The sequence below is a fragment of the Arachis hypogaea genome, chromosome 17 (assembly GCF_003086295.3).
Source record: "Arachis hypogaea cultivar Tifrunner chromosome 17, arahy.Tifrunner.gnm2.J5K5, whole genome shotgun sequence".
In the NCBI taxonomy this organism is placed as follows: Eukaryota; Viridiplantae; Streptophyta; class Magnoliopsida; order Fabales; family Fabaceae; genus Arachis; species Arachis hypogaea.
In genome coordinates this window covers 123,900,247-123,919,661 of record NC_092052.1, presented here as the reverse complement: position 1 = coordinate 123,919,661, position 19,415 = coordinate 123,900,247, and the positions used below count along the sequence as shown (strand labels likewise).

Genomic DNA, 19,415 nt, shown 5'->3' with positions numbered 1-19,415 from the left:
TTCTCACACGTGAATATCTGCAGGGAGATAAGCATGGAGACGACAATGCCTAGAAAGGCAACTTTAGCCTCTGCTAGAGGCAGAGGCGTTCACCTAGCCCTACCTGGGCCAATTAGAAAATCAGGATCTAACACCCCAACTGGGTCATCTACCCAACAACCTACCCAACAATTCTCCAAAGGCCCAGCCCAACAATCAATTGAACCAACAATCACTCAATCCAAACAAACTAAGACAGACTACGCCTTCCCAATCGAAACCATCATGGCTCTACAAGACCAAGGTCTCACAAAACTCAACAAAAAATCTTGGGCCGACATTTGCAGTGAGTCAGATGAAGAAATCGACATAACTCAACTGATATCCTAAATGGCCAGCCAAAAACAGTGATACAAAACCCAAAAGAAAAAGTTATTACCCAATCACCCCAAACATCCTCAAACACTACCAAAACACAAAAAGTCTAAACTAATTACATGTCCACAAACAAGACCTCAAACATTATCCATATGGAGCCTGAATTTTGGGATAGCTCACCAAACAAAGTCATCCCAAAGATTTTTCCAACTGAATTCTACTTCAGGCCATTGTACCCAACAAAACCCACCAATTTTACGAGTTCATCTTAATAGATACTGACTCAGTATCCATTAAACATTACAAAGACAAAATTAATCCTGATTTCATAACCCATTTAACTATCCAAATCCTCAGAATCTTGTCCCCAAAACAATTTGGGAACAATCTAAATAAAACTAAAAAATTTTCTCAAAATTATGACCCAATAAGTTTTAACTATTGGGACTACATGGAAGCCTGGACTAAAGTATTTTGGTTTCAAAATACTCAGCACAGACATTCATGGTTAATCTATTTTAAAAGAAAAACCAATTATATTTTTTCAAATTGGTTCTACCAATGGTGGGCACAATCCCAGAAATTCTACCCTCACCTACGGATGAAGGGTATAAACTTTTTCAATCAAAATTTAACAGTCAGGAAACATGTGTTCCTGCATTGTTAAAATTTTTCTCAACTTTTTCATTAGCATTGGTATTCTCATGGCAATACAAATATGCAAAACTGGACCACCCCAAATCATTTTCAATCCTGCAAAGGCATGGTTACGACAAATGGTGGTCTCAGTTTGATTCATCAATGGCCTATCCAGAAAAGGTCAGAGAATGGTTCAACTCCAATTCCGATAGTTAGAAGATTTCGGACCCAAAAAAGGCCTTGTTTCTAAATCAAAAGACCCAAATTGCTGCTGCCCTCGCAGGAGCTCAATATATATATATATATATATATATATATATATATATATATATATATATATATATATAACTTATTTTAGGTATTTAATTATTAAAATATTAGATATTAATTATATTTCATTTACCGTATTAAGACTTTAGACATAATCTCAATTTAATTTTGGACAATATTAAAAGCAAATATATATATATATATATATATATATATATATATATATATATATATATAATATTAAATTAAAAGAATAGATTTTAATTTTACATAAAATAATAGATATAGAGTATAAACAAATTTACTTGACAAATATAATTTTTCATAGTGTGATATTTTATTACGATAACATATCTTTGTGTATCGACTATATATATATATATATATTTCTTTTTAGCTTATTATTTTTCTATCACATGACATATTTATTATTATATTTTAAATTTAGAGTTTTCTTGATCTAACATTGCGGTGAAAGAATGACAAACAAACAAAAAATAAAAAAAAACATAGGAACATTTCAAACATAAATACCGCTAATCTTTTTTTCTTTAGTTTTTAAATATATTATTTATTTTATTTATTTAGAGTAATAACTAAATTTATTATAACTGTAGTACAATTATCCTTAAACTATCAGTATTATTAGTATATTTTTAAAATTATTAACATATTAGTATATATAATAAGCAATAGTAAATTTTCTTTCATGTTTATCATTTAAAAAAATTTATAATTTTGATATAATTTTTATTCTATTTTTTTCCCATACCTAATGACTATTGACTACGATCCTATTAATAGTATCACCTATAGTAGATTATACGAAGAGAAAATATGAAAAATAAAGACAAGAATTATAAGGCTATAGAAAGTTCCATCCAAGTTTGAAAAGAGCAAGACGGTTTACATAGAAATAGTTCTAATAGATGATAAGATTAGTTGATTCATTTACTAAATTTTTTCAAGTAATGCTAAGTTCAATTTATAAATAGAGTTTAATTTCGATGCACTGACAGTGTAAAGCATTTTACATAGTCGTGCAATCACATCCGTTCTTTTGGATGACCATTCACGCGGTCATTGTGAAAGGTATTTATTTTTATTGATGTGTCATTACGTAATTAGATGCATGTATAAAACTACTTTACACTGTCAGTGCATCAAAATTAATTCTTATAAATATTTGTAGTTCATATTTTAAGTTAATTTTATAAGTACACCATTTCACAAGTCAAAGACAATTCTTTTTAATAGCTTTATAAATGCTAATAGCTTTTATATTTAATTTATTTTGTAGTACGATAAAATTCATTGTTCAATCAAGAATTATTTAATAAAAATATTTGAGAATGAATTGGTAGAAAGGAAGGTCTATGTCTTCTCAAATTTTGAGATTGAGAAATCAAGCGGAGTATATCTTCTGACTGTATACACGTGCAAAATATCTTTTAAGAATGAGTCACGTATAGTACATACCGTCGATGATCGTAAAATTTCAGATAATCATTTTAATTTGCTTGCCCATACTGATATATTGAAACAAACAAATGAATGATTCTACTTATTTGGTACATAATTAATTTATATTAACTCACACACAATTATTTTCCTTTTGATTTTAAATTTTGCCAAAAAATTGTATAATAGCATCATTTTATTGACAACAAAAATTTTAATAGTTTATTTATGAAAATATTTGAAATTGTATTGTGACTTTTTTTAAAGGTATATCCTTTTATTAATATACTATTGTTAATTTTATCGTTTAACATAAAATAAATCAGTAAATTCTCTTTATTTTATACATGTACGAAGTTATAATTTTTTATATTATTCACTCATTTATCCTTAATTTGGTACTTTTAATTCAATTTTTTTGTTCAATTAGATATTATTGGACTCTTGACTGGAAAAAAAAACTTATATCATAGTCAAAAATAGAGAGAAGTGATCAGTAAATTATGATTGATCTTCATAATTTGCAATATGTAAAATTTTAATATTTTAATATGAATATTTTTTTTGGTAATAATTATGTATTGTGGTGTAATTTTCTTTCTTTATGTATTACTACTTATTCTCTTAATTCTCACTTTCTTTTAAAAATGAGAAAAAATAAGATGTACACTATGAGATCAATTTACAATCTAATTACTTGATCATTTATGTGATCACCGAGCAACTGAATACATAATTTATTCTCTAATTTATAAAATTTAACAAAGACATTGGTAAACATATTGGTTTTGCATTTATTTATATATTTTATTTATTTATGTTATATTTGTAATTATATTATATCTATTTTTATCAATATATTTTTTAAAAAATAACGTTAGTACATGGTGTATTAAATAAATTAAATAATAGAAATATATAACTATTTTTTTAGTTAAAATTAAATAAAATACTATAATTTAGACTTACAATATCAATATATTAATAGTAAAATAAAAAAAATATAATATTATATAAAAAAATATTTAAATCATAATTATAATTTATGATTAAAATCATAATTTAAATATTTTAAATAGAATAATTTCATTTAAAAAATTCATAATTTAAACATAATTTTTATACACTTAATTGAGTTAATATATTTAATATTATATTTAAAAAACACAAATAATACACATCATATTATTTATTTATTAATTAAATTATTATAATTTAAATTAATTTTAATAAAATAATTTAAAATTATAATTTCAATTTTATCGCGAAAGGTTATTACACTTGTTATTATTGAAAATTTGAAAGGATAAGGAAGGAAAAGTTTCAAGCTCTGGAAGAGTAAGCAAGGGATTATAGAAGAGATAAAATTAGCGTTCATACTTCTATGTTGGTAGAATCTTTCATGAAGATTTGGAACAGCTTTTTGTTGCTTAATTAACCATGCAAAGGTTTAGCCTTTGCACAAGTACTAAAAATACATTAACGTACCCATCGCTCTTGTTTTCTTCCATAAGGAACCACATTAGTCAAGGTTCTCATAAATGTGCTCTTCTTCTGTATAAACAAACTCGCCGCGAAGGTCTCTATGATCCCAACGTTGTCCCTTTGTTGTTCAAGGCTTGTGTTTCTTTTTCAATTCTTCACCACGTTAAGGCCTTGCATGCCGAGTCCATTAAAGCTGGTTCACATTGTGATGTGTTCATTGGAACAGCATTGGTTGGAACTTATTCAAAATGTGGTCTCCTTGGGGACTCCCGCAAGGTGTTTGATACAATGCCTGACAGAAATGTTGTCACTTGGAATGCAATGATTGGTGGGTACTTGAGAGCTGGGGACAAACAATCTGCCTCCTCAATGTTTGAGGCGATGCCGGGGAAGACTCCCGTGTCTTGGAGCCAGATGATTGATGGGTTTGCAAGGAACGGGGATACTGCTGCTGCTAGGAGGTTGTTCAATAAGGTTCCGGACGAGGCGAAGAACGTAGTGACGTGGACTGTGATGGTTGATGGGTATGCTAGGAATGGGGATATGGAAGCTGCCAGGGAGATCTTTGAACAGATGCCAATGAGGAACTGCTTTGTGTGGTCATCTATGATTTGTGGTTATTGCAAGAAGGGCAGTGTCGAGGAGGCTGGGGTGATTTTCGAGCGCGTTCCAGAACGCAACGTGGAGATTTGGAATTCAATGATTGCTGGGTATGTCCAAAATGGATTTGGTGAAAAAGCACTGCAGCTTTTTGAGGAAATGAAGGGTGAAGGGTTTGAACCGGATGAATTCACTGTTGTTAGTGTTTTATCTGCATGTTCTCAGCTGGGACTCCTGGATGCCGGTAAGGAAATCCATAACATGATAAAGCAGAAAGGGATGAGGTTGAGTCCCTTTGTTGTGAGTGGATTGGTTGATATGTATGCAAAATGTGGGGACCTGGTCAATGCAAGGTTGGTATTTGAAGCATCAGAGTCCATTGAGAAGAACATCATCTGCTGGAACGCAATGATTTCAGGCTTTGCCATCAATGGAAAATTCCATGAAGTCCTTGAGTGTTTTGGCAGATTGGAGGAATCAAATATAAAGCCTGATCCAATCACCTGTCTCATTGTGCTCTCTGCTTGTGCTCATGGTGGTTTGGTAAATGAAGCTTTGGAAGTAGCAGCTAAAATGGAAAGATATGGAATTGAAATAGGAATCAGACATTATGGATGCATGGTTGACCTATTGGGAAGAGCAGGGAGGTTAAAGAGGGCTTATGACTTGATAAAGAGAATGCCAATGAAACCGAATGACGCCGTTTTTGGGGCACTGCTTGGTGCGTGCCGGATTCATTCAGACGTGCAAATGGCAGAACAAGTAATGAAGTTACTCGGTGCAAGCACTGTTTCAAGTTCTGATTCTTTCAATGTGCTTCTGTTCAATACCTATGCAGCTTCTGAAAAATGGGAGAAATGTGAACAGATGAGGATCAGAGTAGATGAAAGAATTCAAAAGACACCTGGGTGCAGTTCATTCATCTTTAGTGCTTCGTCCATGTTCACTTGGACAAAGTAATATATTAAAAACAAAAGGATTTGATCTCTATCATAACTGTTATATAACTTTGAGCTCCTTGACGAGATCACCATAGTTGCTACTTGCTACCCCAATTTTGGGATATTGTCCCAATAGATCACTTTAATCACTGAAGATATTAAGGTGTAAACAACAAGCTGGTTCAATGGAATCCAAGACTTTCTACAAAAGTGAATAACTTAAATGCCTTTTAATATCCTTCATTTATAAGTCACAATCACTAAAGTGTGTACCTAGAAGTTAGAATGGGGACTGCCAAGCAATGTCAAAATCAAGATAGACTATTGACCACCTCAGAATTGGTATGTTGAAGGTATACAGACTTTTCATACATGATTGCTCAAATTCGTTTCCCAATCAAAATAGTGGGAAAGAAAATATCTGCTGTTACTAAAATACATATACAGAAAGTGCACATTTATGATCTCTCATTCTCAAAAGCTCTCAATTGATAATTATACAACTCGAAAAGACTCAGCTATCTTCTTCAAATCATTGTAGTGTCTCTTCCACTGAAGACCTGCAATGAGGACAACATTCTGTTATTTTCTGTTAACATTTTCAAGCATTTTTTCTTTTTTTTTTTATGCCTGTCCAGACTTGATGATGCAAGACTGCTTAGAAGAGAATAAATATACATACCACTGCCTGTTACACCAAACAGGTACAAGCGATTTCCAGCTGCAGTAGCAGTAATAAAAATATGAGGAGGCTCTAGCTCAAACTGGTAGTATGTTCTTCCATTGTGTTCTGCTACGTCTGAACTTAGAACCTTTCCCTCGACATTGTCCCCAATCATTTCCGGACCAAATGCATTGATGACTTTCTCTGGAGGTCCGATTTTTTCTATTGTAGCATCATCACCAAGATCTGTACACAGTCAACATTTTATTATTTACCATGAAGTTTCACTGCTGTTTTCATTTCAATCTTATTTTCAATCTCTTTAAAAATACAAAAAGAATAAAAGAAAACTCACTATCAGCAAATCTAAGAACAGGAGCAACAACGACAAACAGATGCCCTTGCTTAGAGTTTGCAAATCTCAAATCTATCTCAGTGCCACCAAGATCTGCTATTGATACTGGTACCTGTTAAGCATATGTAGTGACGATTACAAATATATATAGTGTAAGCAATGCTAGGAATGGCAATGGCCACCGCGGACTTGTGCAATTACTTGTAGATTTTTGTATGGGTCGCATTAAATAATTCAAGGATAATTAGTATGTCCTACAGAATATGTTTCTGTCCTGTGATTATCTTAAAAGTTCTTTCTTGCACTTTAAGTAATTTCTACCTCAAAACTTAATCAATAGTTCATATAACAGAAATCTTGCTGGATTGTTTCGCAGCTTTAAACAAAAAAATTAATTGATCATTACCTCTTCCCATTCCTCAGGTACTCGGAAAGCGTATGGTATAATAGGACTCCATCCAACACCATGTCCACCGGACTTATCATCCGGCCTGCGGTATGTCCTCCAACCTGTCTGATCAAATGCTTGTCCACGTTATGTCATTGTCACTTGAAATCAATATCAGAGCAGACACTTCGAACTCTAAATGGAAAATATTTAGAAACAAAAGTTGAGTAAGAAACATTGTATGCTTCTAATTTCATAAATGGAGAAAAAGCTGAGGGTTTTTTCAATGAACACTGGGTAGCTTGATATAACTTTTGACACCTTTAAGATTATCAAGTATTAACTAGAGTTAGACCACATAACCAATCTTTTAAACCAACTCATAAATAGTTTTTTCTATCTTCGCTAGGATCTGAAGTTGAAGAAGAACAACACTACAAAGAACAGCTTCATTCACACCACTGATACTACCAAGGACAAAGCATCCCCCATGTTCTCTCATAACAATACATATGATTAAAACTTGCATCTATTGAATATGTTCCTAGTTTTTATCACTTGTGCAACAACCCCCCTTGGCATCATCACAATACCTTTATCATAAGCTTCCATGTGAAATTTGAATGCTATTTCTAGTGGTTTATTATTCAACAATGAGTGGGAAAAGAACACTAATTAACTACAGAATCAAAACAATGAATGGTTATGTCTCCAAACAAGGATAAACTATGTTATTCCAAAACAACTTTTCGTCTGGCTCTGACAGGCCAGGGATTCTCCCTGCTAGAAGACCTTGTTTCACAACCGCAAAACACTCCCCTGGAAAACCCAACAAGCACACCCCAGAAGCCAAAACCGCTCTTCTGTTCACCAAAGACAAAGTGGAACATCTCTGGCTTTCTTCATTGGTCAAACAACTCCCCTTTGATACTGAATCAGCTGAAGCTCTTTGAACTCCATTTTGTAATGGAGAGGGTTGTATATTCACTTGATGGTGGTTCCTCCAGGAAAGAAAACAGGGTGTGGACAAGGCTGTTGCCATGTCCACACAAGATTTTTATGTGATTGAAATGAACAATGGAATCGGTATGCTGAGGAACCCGAGAGAAAATCTTAGCAAGCGTGGAGAAAGATTAAGGCAGAATGTTGAGGTCTTAATATATATGGCTATGCATGGTTAGTTTGGTCAAAGTGCTCTAGACTTGTGTGGATACGGTTCTATTATCATCAAGGTTCTGAAAACCGAACCGGTCATCGAATCGTTCTGGCTACTGGTTCAGTGCTTTACAGGTTCAACCGTAGTTCAACCAAAATAACCGTTTTATAATAAATAATAAATAAAATATAAATAAAAATAATAAAACATAATTATAATTTGTATACCAAAAAGAAGAATCGTTAATGCTGGCAAAAACCATATAGCTTTATGATGTTTCGGTGCCTGAATTCTGTGAATGCTTTGATCTCATTTTCAAATGCCTTCCAATTGAACTTATCATCCGCATCTGATTCCATGTGAAGGTTTTTCCACAGCAACAACCATACCTGAAGGCAACTCAGCCTTGTAAACAGATCATTGCCCTCCAATGCCAATGAGATATTTGTCATCAAAATTATTGGCAGCGTTAATGATGGTTTCAAATGCCATTTTTTCCATCATGACTCCATATGAAAAATTGTTCTTCTGGTTGCATTTCTTTCAAACACCAAATAATCCAAAGATAAGAAGCAGAACCAATAACATGACCAAAGTTAAGCTTGACCTACCATTAAAATTAGATGGAATTGTGCCAGAAAAATTGTTGCGAGAGAGATTCAACCACTGCAACTGCTTTAATTCTCCAAGCACTCTTGGTATTGTTCCATTCAACAAATTCCCACTAAGATCAAGAGAATAAACAATAAAGAGCTCCGAATGACTTGAAGTCAGAGGGGATGCTTCCTTCTAGTTTGTTGTTGCTCAAGTTCAATTCCAACAAATTAGGTAACAGAATAACTTCAGCAAGGTTCAAATCAAGAATTATCAGAACCAAATTAATCAATTCATAGAACCAGAGCATATCAGAATCAATATTCAAGATCATTAACAATCCTAAATCACAGTAATGACTAATGATAACAACAATTGAAGAAGCAAGATGAAAATTTATAGATTAACTAACCAATTAAAAGTTTAAAACAACAATTACAGTTTAAAAAAAAAAAAACTTCTAAAGAGAGCAGAGATTGTAGTATCGTTGTGAAAAATCCAATTCGACCAGGCTTAGTCAAGGGAGAAGAATCAGAAGATGAATGTACTTACCTACTCAATCAATTAAGGAACGAACTAGATCCTTCAAGACACAGCACAGAGCGGGACAAGGAGCACGACGGTGGGGCTGAAGAACGACCACGACGAAACAGGAGGATTGAAGAACGACCACGACGAACCAGGCGGCGACAGTGCGACCAACGACGGCGCGATGGAGGCTAGGGTTGTGTTTTGGGGAGAAATAATGAGAGTATGTATGAGACTGAGGAATCAGGAATGGGGCTCGAGAGGGGGGCAAGGGCTTCACGTCACTTAGGACGACACTGCGTGACGTTAAGGAGTGGTGGCGGTGGCTGCGATTTCCATGGCTGACTTCGCAACGGAAAGGGTTGCGCGAATCTCCAAGCTGGCTCCACAAACTTGCGACGGTGAGTGACTTCGACGGAGGTGTTGCGACGGCGATGGTGGCTGGACGGAGGTTGCGCCGGAAGCTCGAGGTGGAGACTGCATGCGTGACCACTGAGTGCGAGAGGTGAGAGTGGAGGGCTGCAGGGTGGAGGCTCGTGGAGTCTGAGTGAACTGAAGAGGGAAGGCCAGGGTTCGTTTCTGACTTTTTTGGATCTGTGGGCAAAACGCAGCGTTTTTGATAAAATTTAAAAAACCGGCCGAATTACGATTCAATTCGACCGACCGGTTCTCAACCGATTCGACGGTTCAACATCGATTCTTGAATTTGGCAGTTTTACCTTCTGTTCGAACCGTATTTTCTAATAGTTTCCGGTTCGAACCGGTTTTCAGAACATTGATTATCATTGTGGCAGTGAACTAGTGAAACTCGCACTTCCCTTTGCTAAAAAGTGCTAGAAGGTTGCGATTTCTGGACTCGGTGCCTCACACGTGTTGAGATGAGGTGTTTGGGGAATATTGATTTTTCTCTTCTGTGTATTTAAGTTTTTTTTTTTCCCTATAGTAACAAATCATTGCTATGCCCTTAATAATTTAGATGAACTATTATTATTATATTTTTAGTATTTTAAAAATAAAATAAAAAAACAAAAGTGACGTTTCATTTCATAAAATTAATGTACATAAATATTGCTTTGCGTTTAAATGGATAATTAAAGAGAGAAAATAATTTTAAAACGTATTTAAAATTAATGGCAAATAATATGTTTTATGTTTAGATAGCTTTTAAAAATGTGAAATTCTAATTCTCAATAAGACAAAGAAGTTCAATTTTCTCCTTTTTCTCTGACTCACTTCAAAATGCGTTTAGATTAATTAACACTTAAAATTAATATATATTTCTTAATTAAATATAATATATATAGATTTTTACATGTAATTGCATAAAAAATATAATATAGGTTTATATGTTAATGCAATGTATATTAATTTTGACCATTTTTTGCGGGACAAGTTTTGTTCTAAACTATTTTATTTTGACAAATTTAAAAATTAACAAGTTAAATCACGATATTAGTCCAAATAATAGTTGTTAGTAATAATGACCATCTATCACTTTTAAAAGATAGTCTTGTATATATTTTATTGTAAAATAATTTTATATGTACATTTAATTATATAAATAATCATTTAAAATAAATAAACATGATTATATATGCTGTATAAAATATTATATGCATCGGTGCAACAAAATTAAATTTTAAAATTTTTATATTTAAATTCAAATAATATAACTTTTAAATTTATAGTTATGTTCAAATTAGTATTTTGTATAACAAATTATATATATTTATTATTTCTTTCAAAAACGATAATTTATCTAATTATTACATTGATTATTATAATTTAAAAAATAAAAAAATTTATCCTATACATGACACACACAGGTTGTTACACTTGTTTAAGATACTAATTTTGTTTACGTGGCGATAATACAGTAAAACTATATTAAAACAGGGTATATAAAAGCGAAAATTTAAAATAATATTTAACTGCATTTGACGGCCTGGCAGTGTATATAACTATATAAGTATCCCTCTGTTACCCCAAAATCTTTTATCTTTCATAAGGCTTTGTATCTCGCACAGCACCCACCATCACTTGCATCGCGCGAGAGAAACAAAGAAAGAAAAGGCAGGGTTTGTTCTTGCGCCATGAGTCACAGAGGAATGGACGACGATGATGAGGAGGAGTACGAGGAGGACGAGCAGGTAGCCGACTTCGATGAGGAGGCAGAGGAGGAAGAGGACGATAGGGGGCGCGGCAGCGGCGGCAGGAAACGTCGGAGATCTGATTTCATCGATGATGATGCTGAGGAGGTGGATGAGGATGAGGAGGAGGAGGACGATGACGATGATTATGGGGGTGGTGGCGGCCGCAGGCGCCAGAATAGGAAAGCCTCTGCTTCTCATTTCTTCGATGACATAGCGGAGGTGGATTCAGATGGGGAAGAAGAAGAAGAGGAAGGGGAGGACGGTACGTTTATTTTTCTTCTGTTCATTTGCTTTTCTCTTTATTGTAATTCGATTATATTGGCAAATTCTATTAGATATGAAAGGGGGAAGAAATTAGGGTTGCAACTGGGGATTTAGGGTTTCATTTTTGTTCATCGTTTTGTTCTTCTTTGGAACTGGTTAAAGTGGCGAGCATAGAGATTATTAGGAGGTTGCGATCGAGTTGAAGAGGAAGTCAATTAGGATTGGGGTTTGTGTGGTTAACAATCAATTTCTTACCGGCGGAGCTGCTGTTGGGTAGTCCTTAAGCTGCTGACTATGTATATGCTATGCACATGAGTGTTATTCTGATGAATTGGATGAACAGGTTCTGTGTACTTGAGTATGTCGTTGGTCAGATAGGATTGGTTTTGCACGGAGATTTGTCAATTGTACGATGCTGTTTAGGTTTGATCAAACTTAGATGGATCTCTATTACCAGTATGTTCTGACTGTTCCTGATTTCCCTTCATTTTATTTCCCATTGCTACGGAGGATTGATATGTATGTTTACAGTTATGGTGACTTGTAGTTAAGTTTTTATTGATTTGGAGTTTGGAAAACTTCCCTTTGTTGGAATGAACTTTCTCAAACTGAAACATGAATTATGTTGTAGCCTGCCAGTGATGAATTATGCAGACATTGCTGAAAATCAATTTCGTTAGACCTGGTTTTATATTTGATATTTGATCTTTCTGTAGCCCTTTACTTTATATCTGACTTGTTTTGTGTCAGAAACATGAACTATAATATATGGAGGGGCCAGGGTTCTCCAAAACCACTAATAGTTTCAAAGACATGGACATAACTGTACTTGTATATTTTACTTATAACCATGACGAGCTCAAGAGTACTTGTATATTTTACTTATAACCATGACGAGCTCAAGAGTAGGCAATAGGCTCTATATTTGTCTCTTCTATTTGTCTGAATCCCAGTGTTCTATTTTACATTTCCCCCCCAATATGACTGATGTTACATAGTGAATGGGATTGTAGAGTTTTCACAAATACATTCATTTAGGGTCTGTTTGCTTCAGGGAAATCGGTGCTAAGAAATAACTTCTCATGTATTTGGATAAATTGTTTAAATAATTAAGCTGCGAAAAAAAAAAAAAATCCAGTTTCATATTTTTAATAAATTTGAAAAGAGTGACTTGTGAGAAAATCTGTATAGCTTTTCAATCATATAAAAAAGATATAAGTTCATAATCACTCATTTCCTACCCTAAAGCTGTAACAAATGCACTTTCATAGTGTATGAAGTGCTATAAATCTTATCTATGCCTTTTCTGAATGGATGAATTCTGGTAAGATTTGAATTTTCTGTGTGTATAAGCTACCTTGCATAATTACGTCAAATATCTTAATTAGCTAACAATAATCTGACGGTGCAGATTTCTTTGTTGATAATGGAAATGATATTCCTGAGGACAATGTCGGTAGGAGCAGACTTCATAGGCCTTTGCATGAGCAAGATGAAGATTTTGAAGCTTTAGAAAGACACATCCAGGAAAGATATGCAAGGCGTGTGGAATCTTTTGATGAAGAGGCTACAGATGTAGAACAGCAAGCTCTTTTGCCATCTGTTAGAGATCCAAAGCTGTGGATGGTGAAATGCATGGTATGACCCAACCGATTTTGTGATAATCTTTTGCAAAGATATAGAAGCATGTTATATATTCTTCTGTTGATGTTCATTAGATTGGTCGTGAGCGAGAGACAGCTGTTTGCCTTATGCAAAAGTATATAGATAAGGGGGCTGAATTGCAAATCAGGTCAGCTATTGCCCTTGATCATCTTAAAAACTATATTTATGTGGAAGCAGATAAAGAGGCCCACGTGAGAGAGGTAATGTCATGTGAAACATGTTTTAGTTACTGATCATGTGTATCGTTATCAACAATATTCTGTACCTTTTTCATAGTTTTCATATTTTTTAGGCTATTAAGGGTTTAAGGAACATATATGGGGTGTCAAAAATAACACTAGTTCCAATAAGAGAAATGACGGATGTGCTGTCAGTTGAAAGCAAAGCAATTGATCTTGCCAGAGATACTTGGGTCAGAATGAAGATTGGCACATATAAAGGGGACCTTGCCAAGGTATGCATCATATTCTAGGCAAATTATTCATACTACCGTTTTGGCTGCTATATTCACTATCAAACTGTATCTTCTGTAGGTAGTTGATGTTGATAATGTGAGGCAGAGGGTTACGGTGAAACTGATTCCAAGGATAGACTTGCAGGCGCTTGCAAATAAACTGGTATGAAATGCTTAAATGTCTTATTAAATTCTTAGTTTCCATATTGGAGTCGTACCAACTTGAGTCTCTTGTTGTGAAAATGATGTATCATGCAGGAAGGTAGAGAAGTTGTGAAAAAGAAGGCGTTTGTCCCTCCTCCTCGTTTTTTGAATGTTGATGAAGCTAGGTAACTCGTGATTATCTCCTCTATAAGTGAATGTCTTCTGTTTCCCGGGAATTTTCTCCTTCCTAGTCTTATAGATGTTCAATCTGGAGAGTAAATAAGTCAGAGGGTAGTCCAATAACTAGTTAGAAATGACAAAGTGATTAGTAAAATCTATTCACAAAACCATTGGGAAAAAAATTAGCTTTAATAGATCATCCATAGGCATGCTTTGTTGATAGGACATGATATCATTGACTGATCCATGTGTCCAATCCCTTCTCATTGTACTAGGTTTGATAGTGGTGGTTGTTCCTGTTCTTCTTCCTGGTCTGATAGACTGTGTGTTTTATACAGGGAACTGCATATTCGTGTCGAGCATAGACGTGATGCCTATGGGGAAAGATTTGATGCAATTGGAGGAATGATGTTTAAGGATGGATTCTTATACAAAACTGTATCAATAAAATCCATTAATGCTCAAAACATCAAACCTACTTTGAATGAACTTGAAAAATTTCGAAAACCTGGTGAGAGTGGTGACAGCGATGTAGCAAGTCTGTCAACTTTGTTCGCTAACAGAAAGAAAGGCCATTTTATGAAAGGTGATGCTGTAATCGTTGTGAAGGGTGATTTGAAGAAGTTGAAGGGGTGGGTGGAGAAAGTAGATGAAGATAATGTTCATATAAGACCAGAATTGAAGGGTCTTCCTGTAAGTATAAATTTTTAATTGGCTAGTTTCTTTCCGAAATGTGCTTTTTTTCCCCCAAGGTTTTGTAATGAATTATTTCCATGATGATTTAGTTACCTTTTATTCCACCAGAAAACCCTTGCTGTAAATGAAAGGGAACTTTGTAAATATTTTGAACCTGGAAACCACGTTAAGGTTGTTACTGGTGCTCAAGAGGGTGCTACCGGCATGGTTGTGAAGGTGGAACAGCATGTATTGATTCTATTATCCGACACAACAAAAGAACATGTGAGCTCAATGGTCCCTACATAAAGTTGATCTAGGGTTTGTGAATTTTTGCTTTTATATGTAGCACAAAAGTGACATGGAAATGTCCTCTCTTCAGATCCGTGTGTTTGCAGATGATGTTGTGGAGAGTTCTGAAGTGACCACTGGAATTACAAAAATTGGGGACTATGAACTTCGTGATCTTGTATTGTTAGAGTAAGTCGTTTGTTGATCTTGAGATCATCTTAAATTCTTACCTGTATATCATGGTTCACACTTCTCTCACTTTTAACTATGCATGTGCAGTAATATGGACTTTGGTGTAATAATTCGTGTAGAAAGCGAGGCATTTCAGGTTACTTTGTTACTTTGAGCCAATACTTTAGTACCTTTTTTATTCGTTTAAAAGGAATTTTTTATTATTTTATTAACATCATCATGTGTTACATTTTTATAGGTTCTTAAGGGGACTGCAGACAGGCCTGAAGTTGCACTTGTTAAATTAAGAGAGATTAAATGTAAGATAGAGAAGAAAATAAATGCGCAGGATAAGCATAAGAATACAGTCTCAGTAAAGGATGTTGTGCGAGTTGTCGAAGGTCCTTGCCATGTAAGATTCTATAACTTATGCCTTATTTCTTTCTTTAGAGTTCTTGTTCAGATGATCAGCTTTCTTGATTCTTTTGAAGGGAAAATCTGGTCCTGTGGAGCACATATTTAGGGGGTTCTTGTTCATCTATGATCGCCATCATCTTGAACATGCAGGCTTTATATGTGCTAGGGCTGGCTCGTGTATGGTCGTTGGAGGTTCACGTTCGAGTGGTGACAGAAACGTAGCCAGTTCTTCATCCTTTATTTATTTTAATTTTTAATTTTTAAATTATGCATTTTGGTTTTTTAGTTTGATTCATGCAAATATGTCTTGGTTAAGTTGTTCCATGTCTTCTCAGGGTGATGCCTACTCGAGATTCCCTGGCCTTAGAACTCCACCTCGTATTCCCCAGTCCCCGAGAAGGTTTTCACGAGGAGGGCCTCCAATTGATTGTATGTTAAATCTTTTATATTTTAATTTTCAGATGTACTGGAATATTGAGTTAAAGTACCATTTGATGCTTCTTTTGACGAGAGAGATTTGATGATTTCTTTTAATGTGATTTAGCTGGAGGAAGGCACAGGGGTGGAAGAGGACACGATGGTTTGGCTGGTGCAACAGTCAAAGTACGCCAGGGTGCTTATAAAGGTTATCGTGGACGTGTAATAGAAGTTAAAGGCACAACAGTTCGGGTTGAATTGGAGTCCCAAATGAAGGTTGTGACGGGTAGGTTGCCTAGTCTTTTTTGAAAACACCTGCAATGCTTGTATTTTTATGCGGCGTGTTTCTCTTACTTATCTGACTTGTGTTTGCTGCAGTTGATCGCAACCATATATCGGATAATGTAGCTGTAACCCCACAGCGGTAAGTTGCATGCATGTATTCTTAACAATTTGTTAACTGCACTCAACAGAGGATACTTACCCATTTGACCATGTCTTTAACCAGTGAAACTCGATATTCGATTGGATGTGAAACCCCAATGCATCCTTCTCGAACTCCCCTACATCCATATATGACCCCTATGAGAGATCCTGGAGGTTTGTTTAATCTATTTTATGACACTAGAGGCGTTCCTATTTGATTAACTGATTAACATAACTGCTAATAATGTTCACTGGACTGCCATTTGTAGCAACTCCTATACATGATGGAATGAGGACACCAAGGCGTGACCGGGCATGGAATCCTTATACCCCAATGAGTCCGACAAGGTTTGCATTATTGTCATCCTTCCGATGTGACATAGTGTATATTGCTTCTTTTTGTAATTTGTCCATTCCTATTTTATTCTGAATATATATATTATCGATAACCTTTGTGCAAGTCTCATGATATCTCTTATGCTAAAGAGTGGTTGGAAAGCTTTGCTCTTCTGACATGTTTGGGCATCCAGTTATAGGTTAGAGAAATGGGGGAATTATTTGCAAAATCAAAGGGGGAAAATGATGGCCCATTTCTCTCTCCTACTGTTGTGTCTTCCATTGCCAGCTGATACCTGACTCCTGTTATGTTTTTTCTCCCTATCAACAACCCTGTTGAATGACCTACATTTCCTCAACTTCTCGTCAATCTTTACTTGAGGCTTGTTACATGCCATCTTCCAACAAGCACAGCACTCCTCCCTCTTATTTACAGACAATGGCTTATTGGTTTGGCATGTGTTATTTGATGGATTGCTTCTTTTATCTAACAGAATAGGAGAAATATAGGAGAGTATATTTGTTTAAATTCTTCAATTTTGTAATATATTTCAATGTCCAAAACATAAAACTATAGTTTAAGAGGGTTATAAGAAGCACTTCTAGTTTATAGTGACTGTTAAGTACTTTCGAGTTACATGTGGGTTTCATTATTATATTTGTTGTAAGGCGTATGTGATATATGTATTATGCATTCTGATGGTGAAAACTAATCAGGGACTGGGAAGATGGAAATCCAGGCTCATGGGGAACCAGCCCACAGTCCCAGGTCACAAAACAGTTTCTTAACTTATAATATGCCTTGGAATTTGTATGGCATGAACAAAAAATCTTATTTTCTCTTTTTGCTTTGACGTTTTCAGGCAGGAAGCTCACCTTCACGGCTATATGAAGCCCCCACTCCTGGTGCTGGTTGGGGTAGCACTCCTGGCGGAAACTATAATGAGGCTGGAACACCGCATGACTCATATGGTAGTACTTTTTTACTTTTCTCCATGATATCAAATATTTAGTATTTTAATACTAATATCCCATCTTGGGGGTGGGATTGTTTTGCAGTAAATGTTGCGAGCCCATATTTACCATCAACACCTGGTGGGCAGCCTATGACGCCAAATTCCGCGGTGTATCTTCCCAGTACCCCTGGAGGACCACCCATGACTCCAGGAACTGGTGGTCTGGACATGATGTCCCCAGTTTTAGGTAGCTATCTGTTTTGTAGTTAACATATTGCACATAGATTTACTCTCTGTGTTGGTGTTATTACAAGCATCTATGGTATACCAAATTCTCATCAAGTCATCAAGTAATGATTATTAACAAACATGCTCTCTGTAGTGGACTAGTGACTGGCTGGAATGTAGATTCATTCATGTGATTGATATTTTTTGTCACTTATTTGGTTAACTTATCAGTAAGATTTCGATTGGTAGTGTGTATCTTTGTCAGGTTGTCAATTTGATGGTTTGATTTTGTTGTAGGTGGGGACAATGAGGGGCCATGGTTTATGCCAGACATATTAGTTAATGTACACAGGCCAGGTGAAGAATCTGTTGGAGTTATAAGAGAGGTTCTTCCGGTATGTGATCCTAGAAGCTTTGGTTTTATACACGTTTTTGTTTGTTGCTTTCGAATTTGTATACATAGTTTTTCAAGCCGACCTTCTTATTTGACCAATTATTGTTTTGAATTTTAGTTATATGTGCGGTATTTAACCTTCCTAGTTAATGGAACTGTATTCATTTGGCCTGATTATACTGTTAATGGACATTGTAATTATCCGTTTGTTCAGGATGGGTCTTGCAAGGTAGCGCTTGGCTCAAGTGGAAATGGTGAAACGATAACTGCCCTTCCCAATGAAATGGAGGCCGTGGTGCCAAGGAAATCAGACAAAATAAAGATAATGGGTGGAGCATTGAGGGGGTCTACAGGCAAGTTGATTGGTGTAGATGGTACTGATGGTATTGTAAAGGTAGATGACACATTGGAAGTCAAGATTTTAGACCTAGTTATTTTGGCCAAATTAGCTCAACCATGATTAGGCTTGTCTTGGGAAAAAAATTTACTCTAAATGCACAAGCTTTTCGTCCTTCATACGTCTCTTGTGCTCTCCGTTTTTGTCCTTCGGAAGTTGGTAAATTTAAGTTTTGCTGCATATTATTAGTAATACACTCTCTTTAACTAATGAACCAATTATATTTTAACGGTCCGGCCATTTTTTTCACCCAAAATCTGAACCAATCCGACTCTATTAGACGTCGCTAACAGAGGGTGGTATATGGCACACACATCGCACAAATTTATTCGTCATCCTTATATCTTAAATATCTCATGAACAATCCCTGGCTTCGGTTAACCTTTTGTCCCAATGGAATTTTCTTAAG

General features: G+C 35.2%; 3 protein-coding genes across 3 annotated transcripts; 2 read left to right on the top strand and 1 right to left on the bottom strand.

Annotated features, from left to right (window-relative positions):
- Positions 1 to 4,041: 4,041 nt before the first annotated feature.
- LOC112764181 (pentatricopeptide repeat-containing protein At3g21470) lies at positions 4,042 to 5,842 on the top strand. Its single transcript, XM_025809721.2, has one exon. It carries the CDS (start codon positions 4,168 to 4,170, stop codon positions 5,770 to 5,772), a length of 1,605 nt encoding a protein of 534 aa, XP_025665506.1. The 5' UTR covers positions 4,042 to 4,167; the 3' UTR covers positions 5,773 to 5,842.
- A 214-nt stretch (positions 5,843 to 6,056) lies between these two features.
- On the bottom strand, positions 6,057 to 10,224 carry LOC112764182 (uncharacterized). Its single transcript, XM_072222021.1, has 7 exons — positions 10,158 to 10,224; positions 9,488 to 10,032; positions 8,928 to 9,105; positions 7,179 to 7,282; positions 6,773 to 6,884; positions 6,436 to 6,663; positions 6,057 to 6,313 (listed from the first exon to the last, which is right to left on the bottom strand). The coding sequence occupies exons 1-7, from the start codon at positions 10,222 to 10,224 to the stop codon at positions 6,249 to 6,251; spliced, it is 1,299 nt and encodes a 432-aa protein (XP_072078122.1). The 3' UTR covers positions 6,057 to 6,248.
- Positions 10,225 to 11,383: 1,159 nt separating this feature from the next.
- Positions 11,384 to 19,235, top strand: LOC112766298 (putative transcription elongation factor SPT5 homolog 1). Its single transcript, XM_025812206.3, has 22 exons — positions 11,384 to 11,853; positions 13,267 to 13,493; positions 13,574 to 13,720; positions 13,813 to 13,974; positions 14,054 to 14,137; positions 14,233 to 14,303; positions 14,637 to 14,991; positions 15,103 to 15,258; positions 15,356 to 15,453; positions 15,544 to 15,592; positions 15,695 to 15,847; positions 15,927 to 16,070; positions 16,188 to 16,281; positions 16,397 to 16,555; positions 16,648 to 16,693; positions 16,778 to 16,869; positions 16,965 to 17,043; positions 17,749 to 17,800; positions 17,895 to 18,003; positions 18,091 to 18,234; positions 18,513 to 18,610; positions 18,824 to 19,235. Exons 1-22 carry the CDS (start codon positions 11,532 to 11,534, stop codon positions 19,067 to 19,069), a joined length of 3,087 nt encoding a protein of 1,028 aa, XP_025667991.1. The 5' UTR covers positions 11,384 to 11,531; the 3' UTR covers positions 19,070 to 19,235.
- Positions 19,236 to 19,415: the final 180 nt, after the last annotated feature.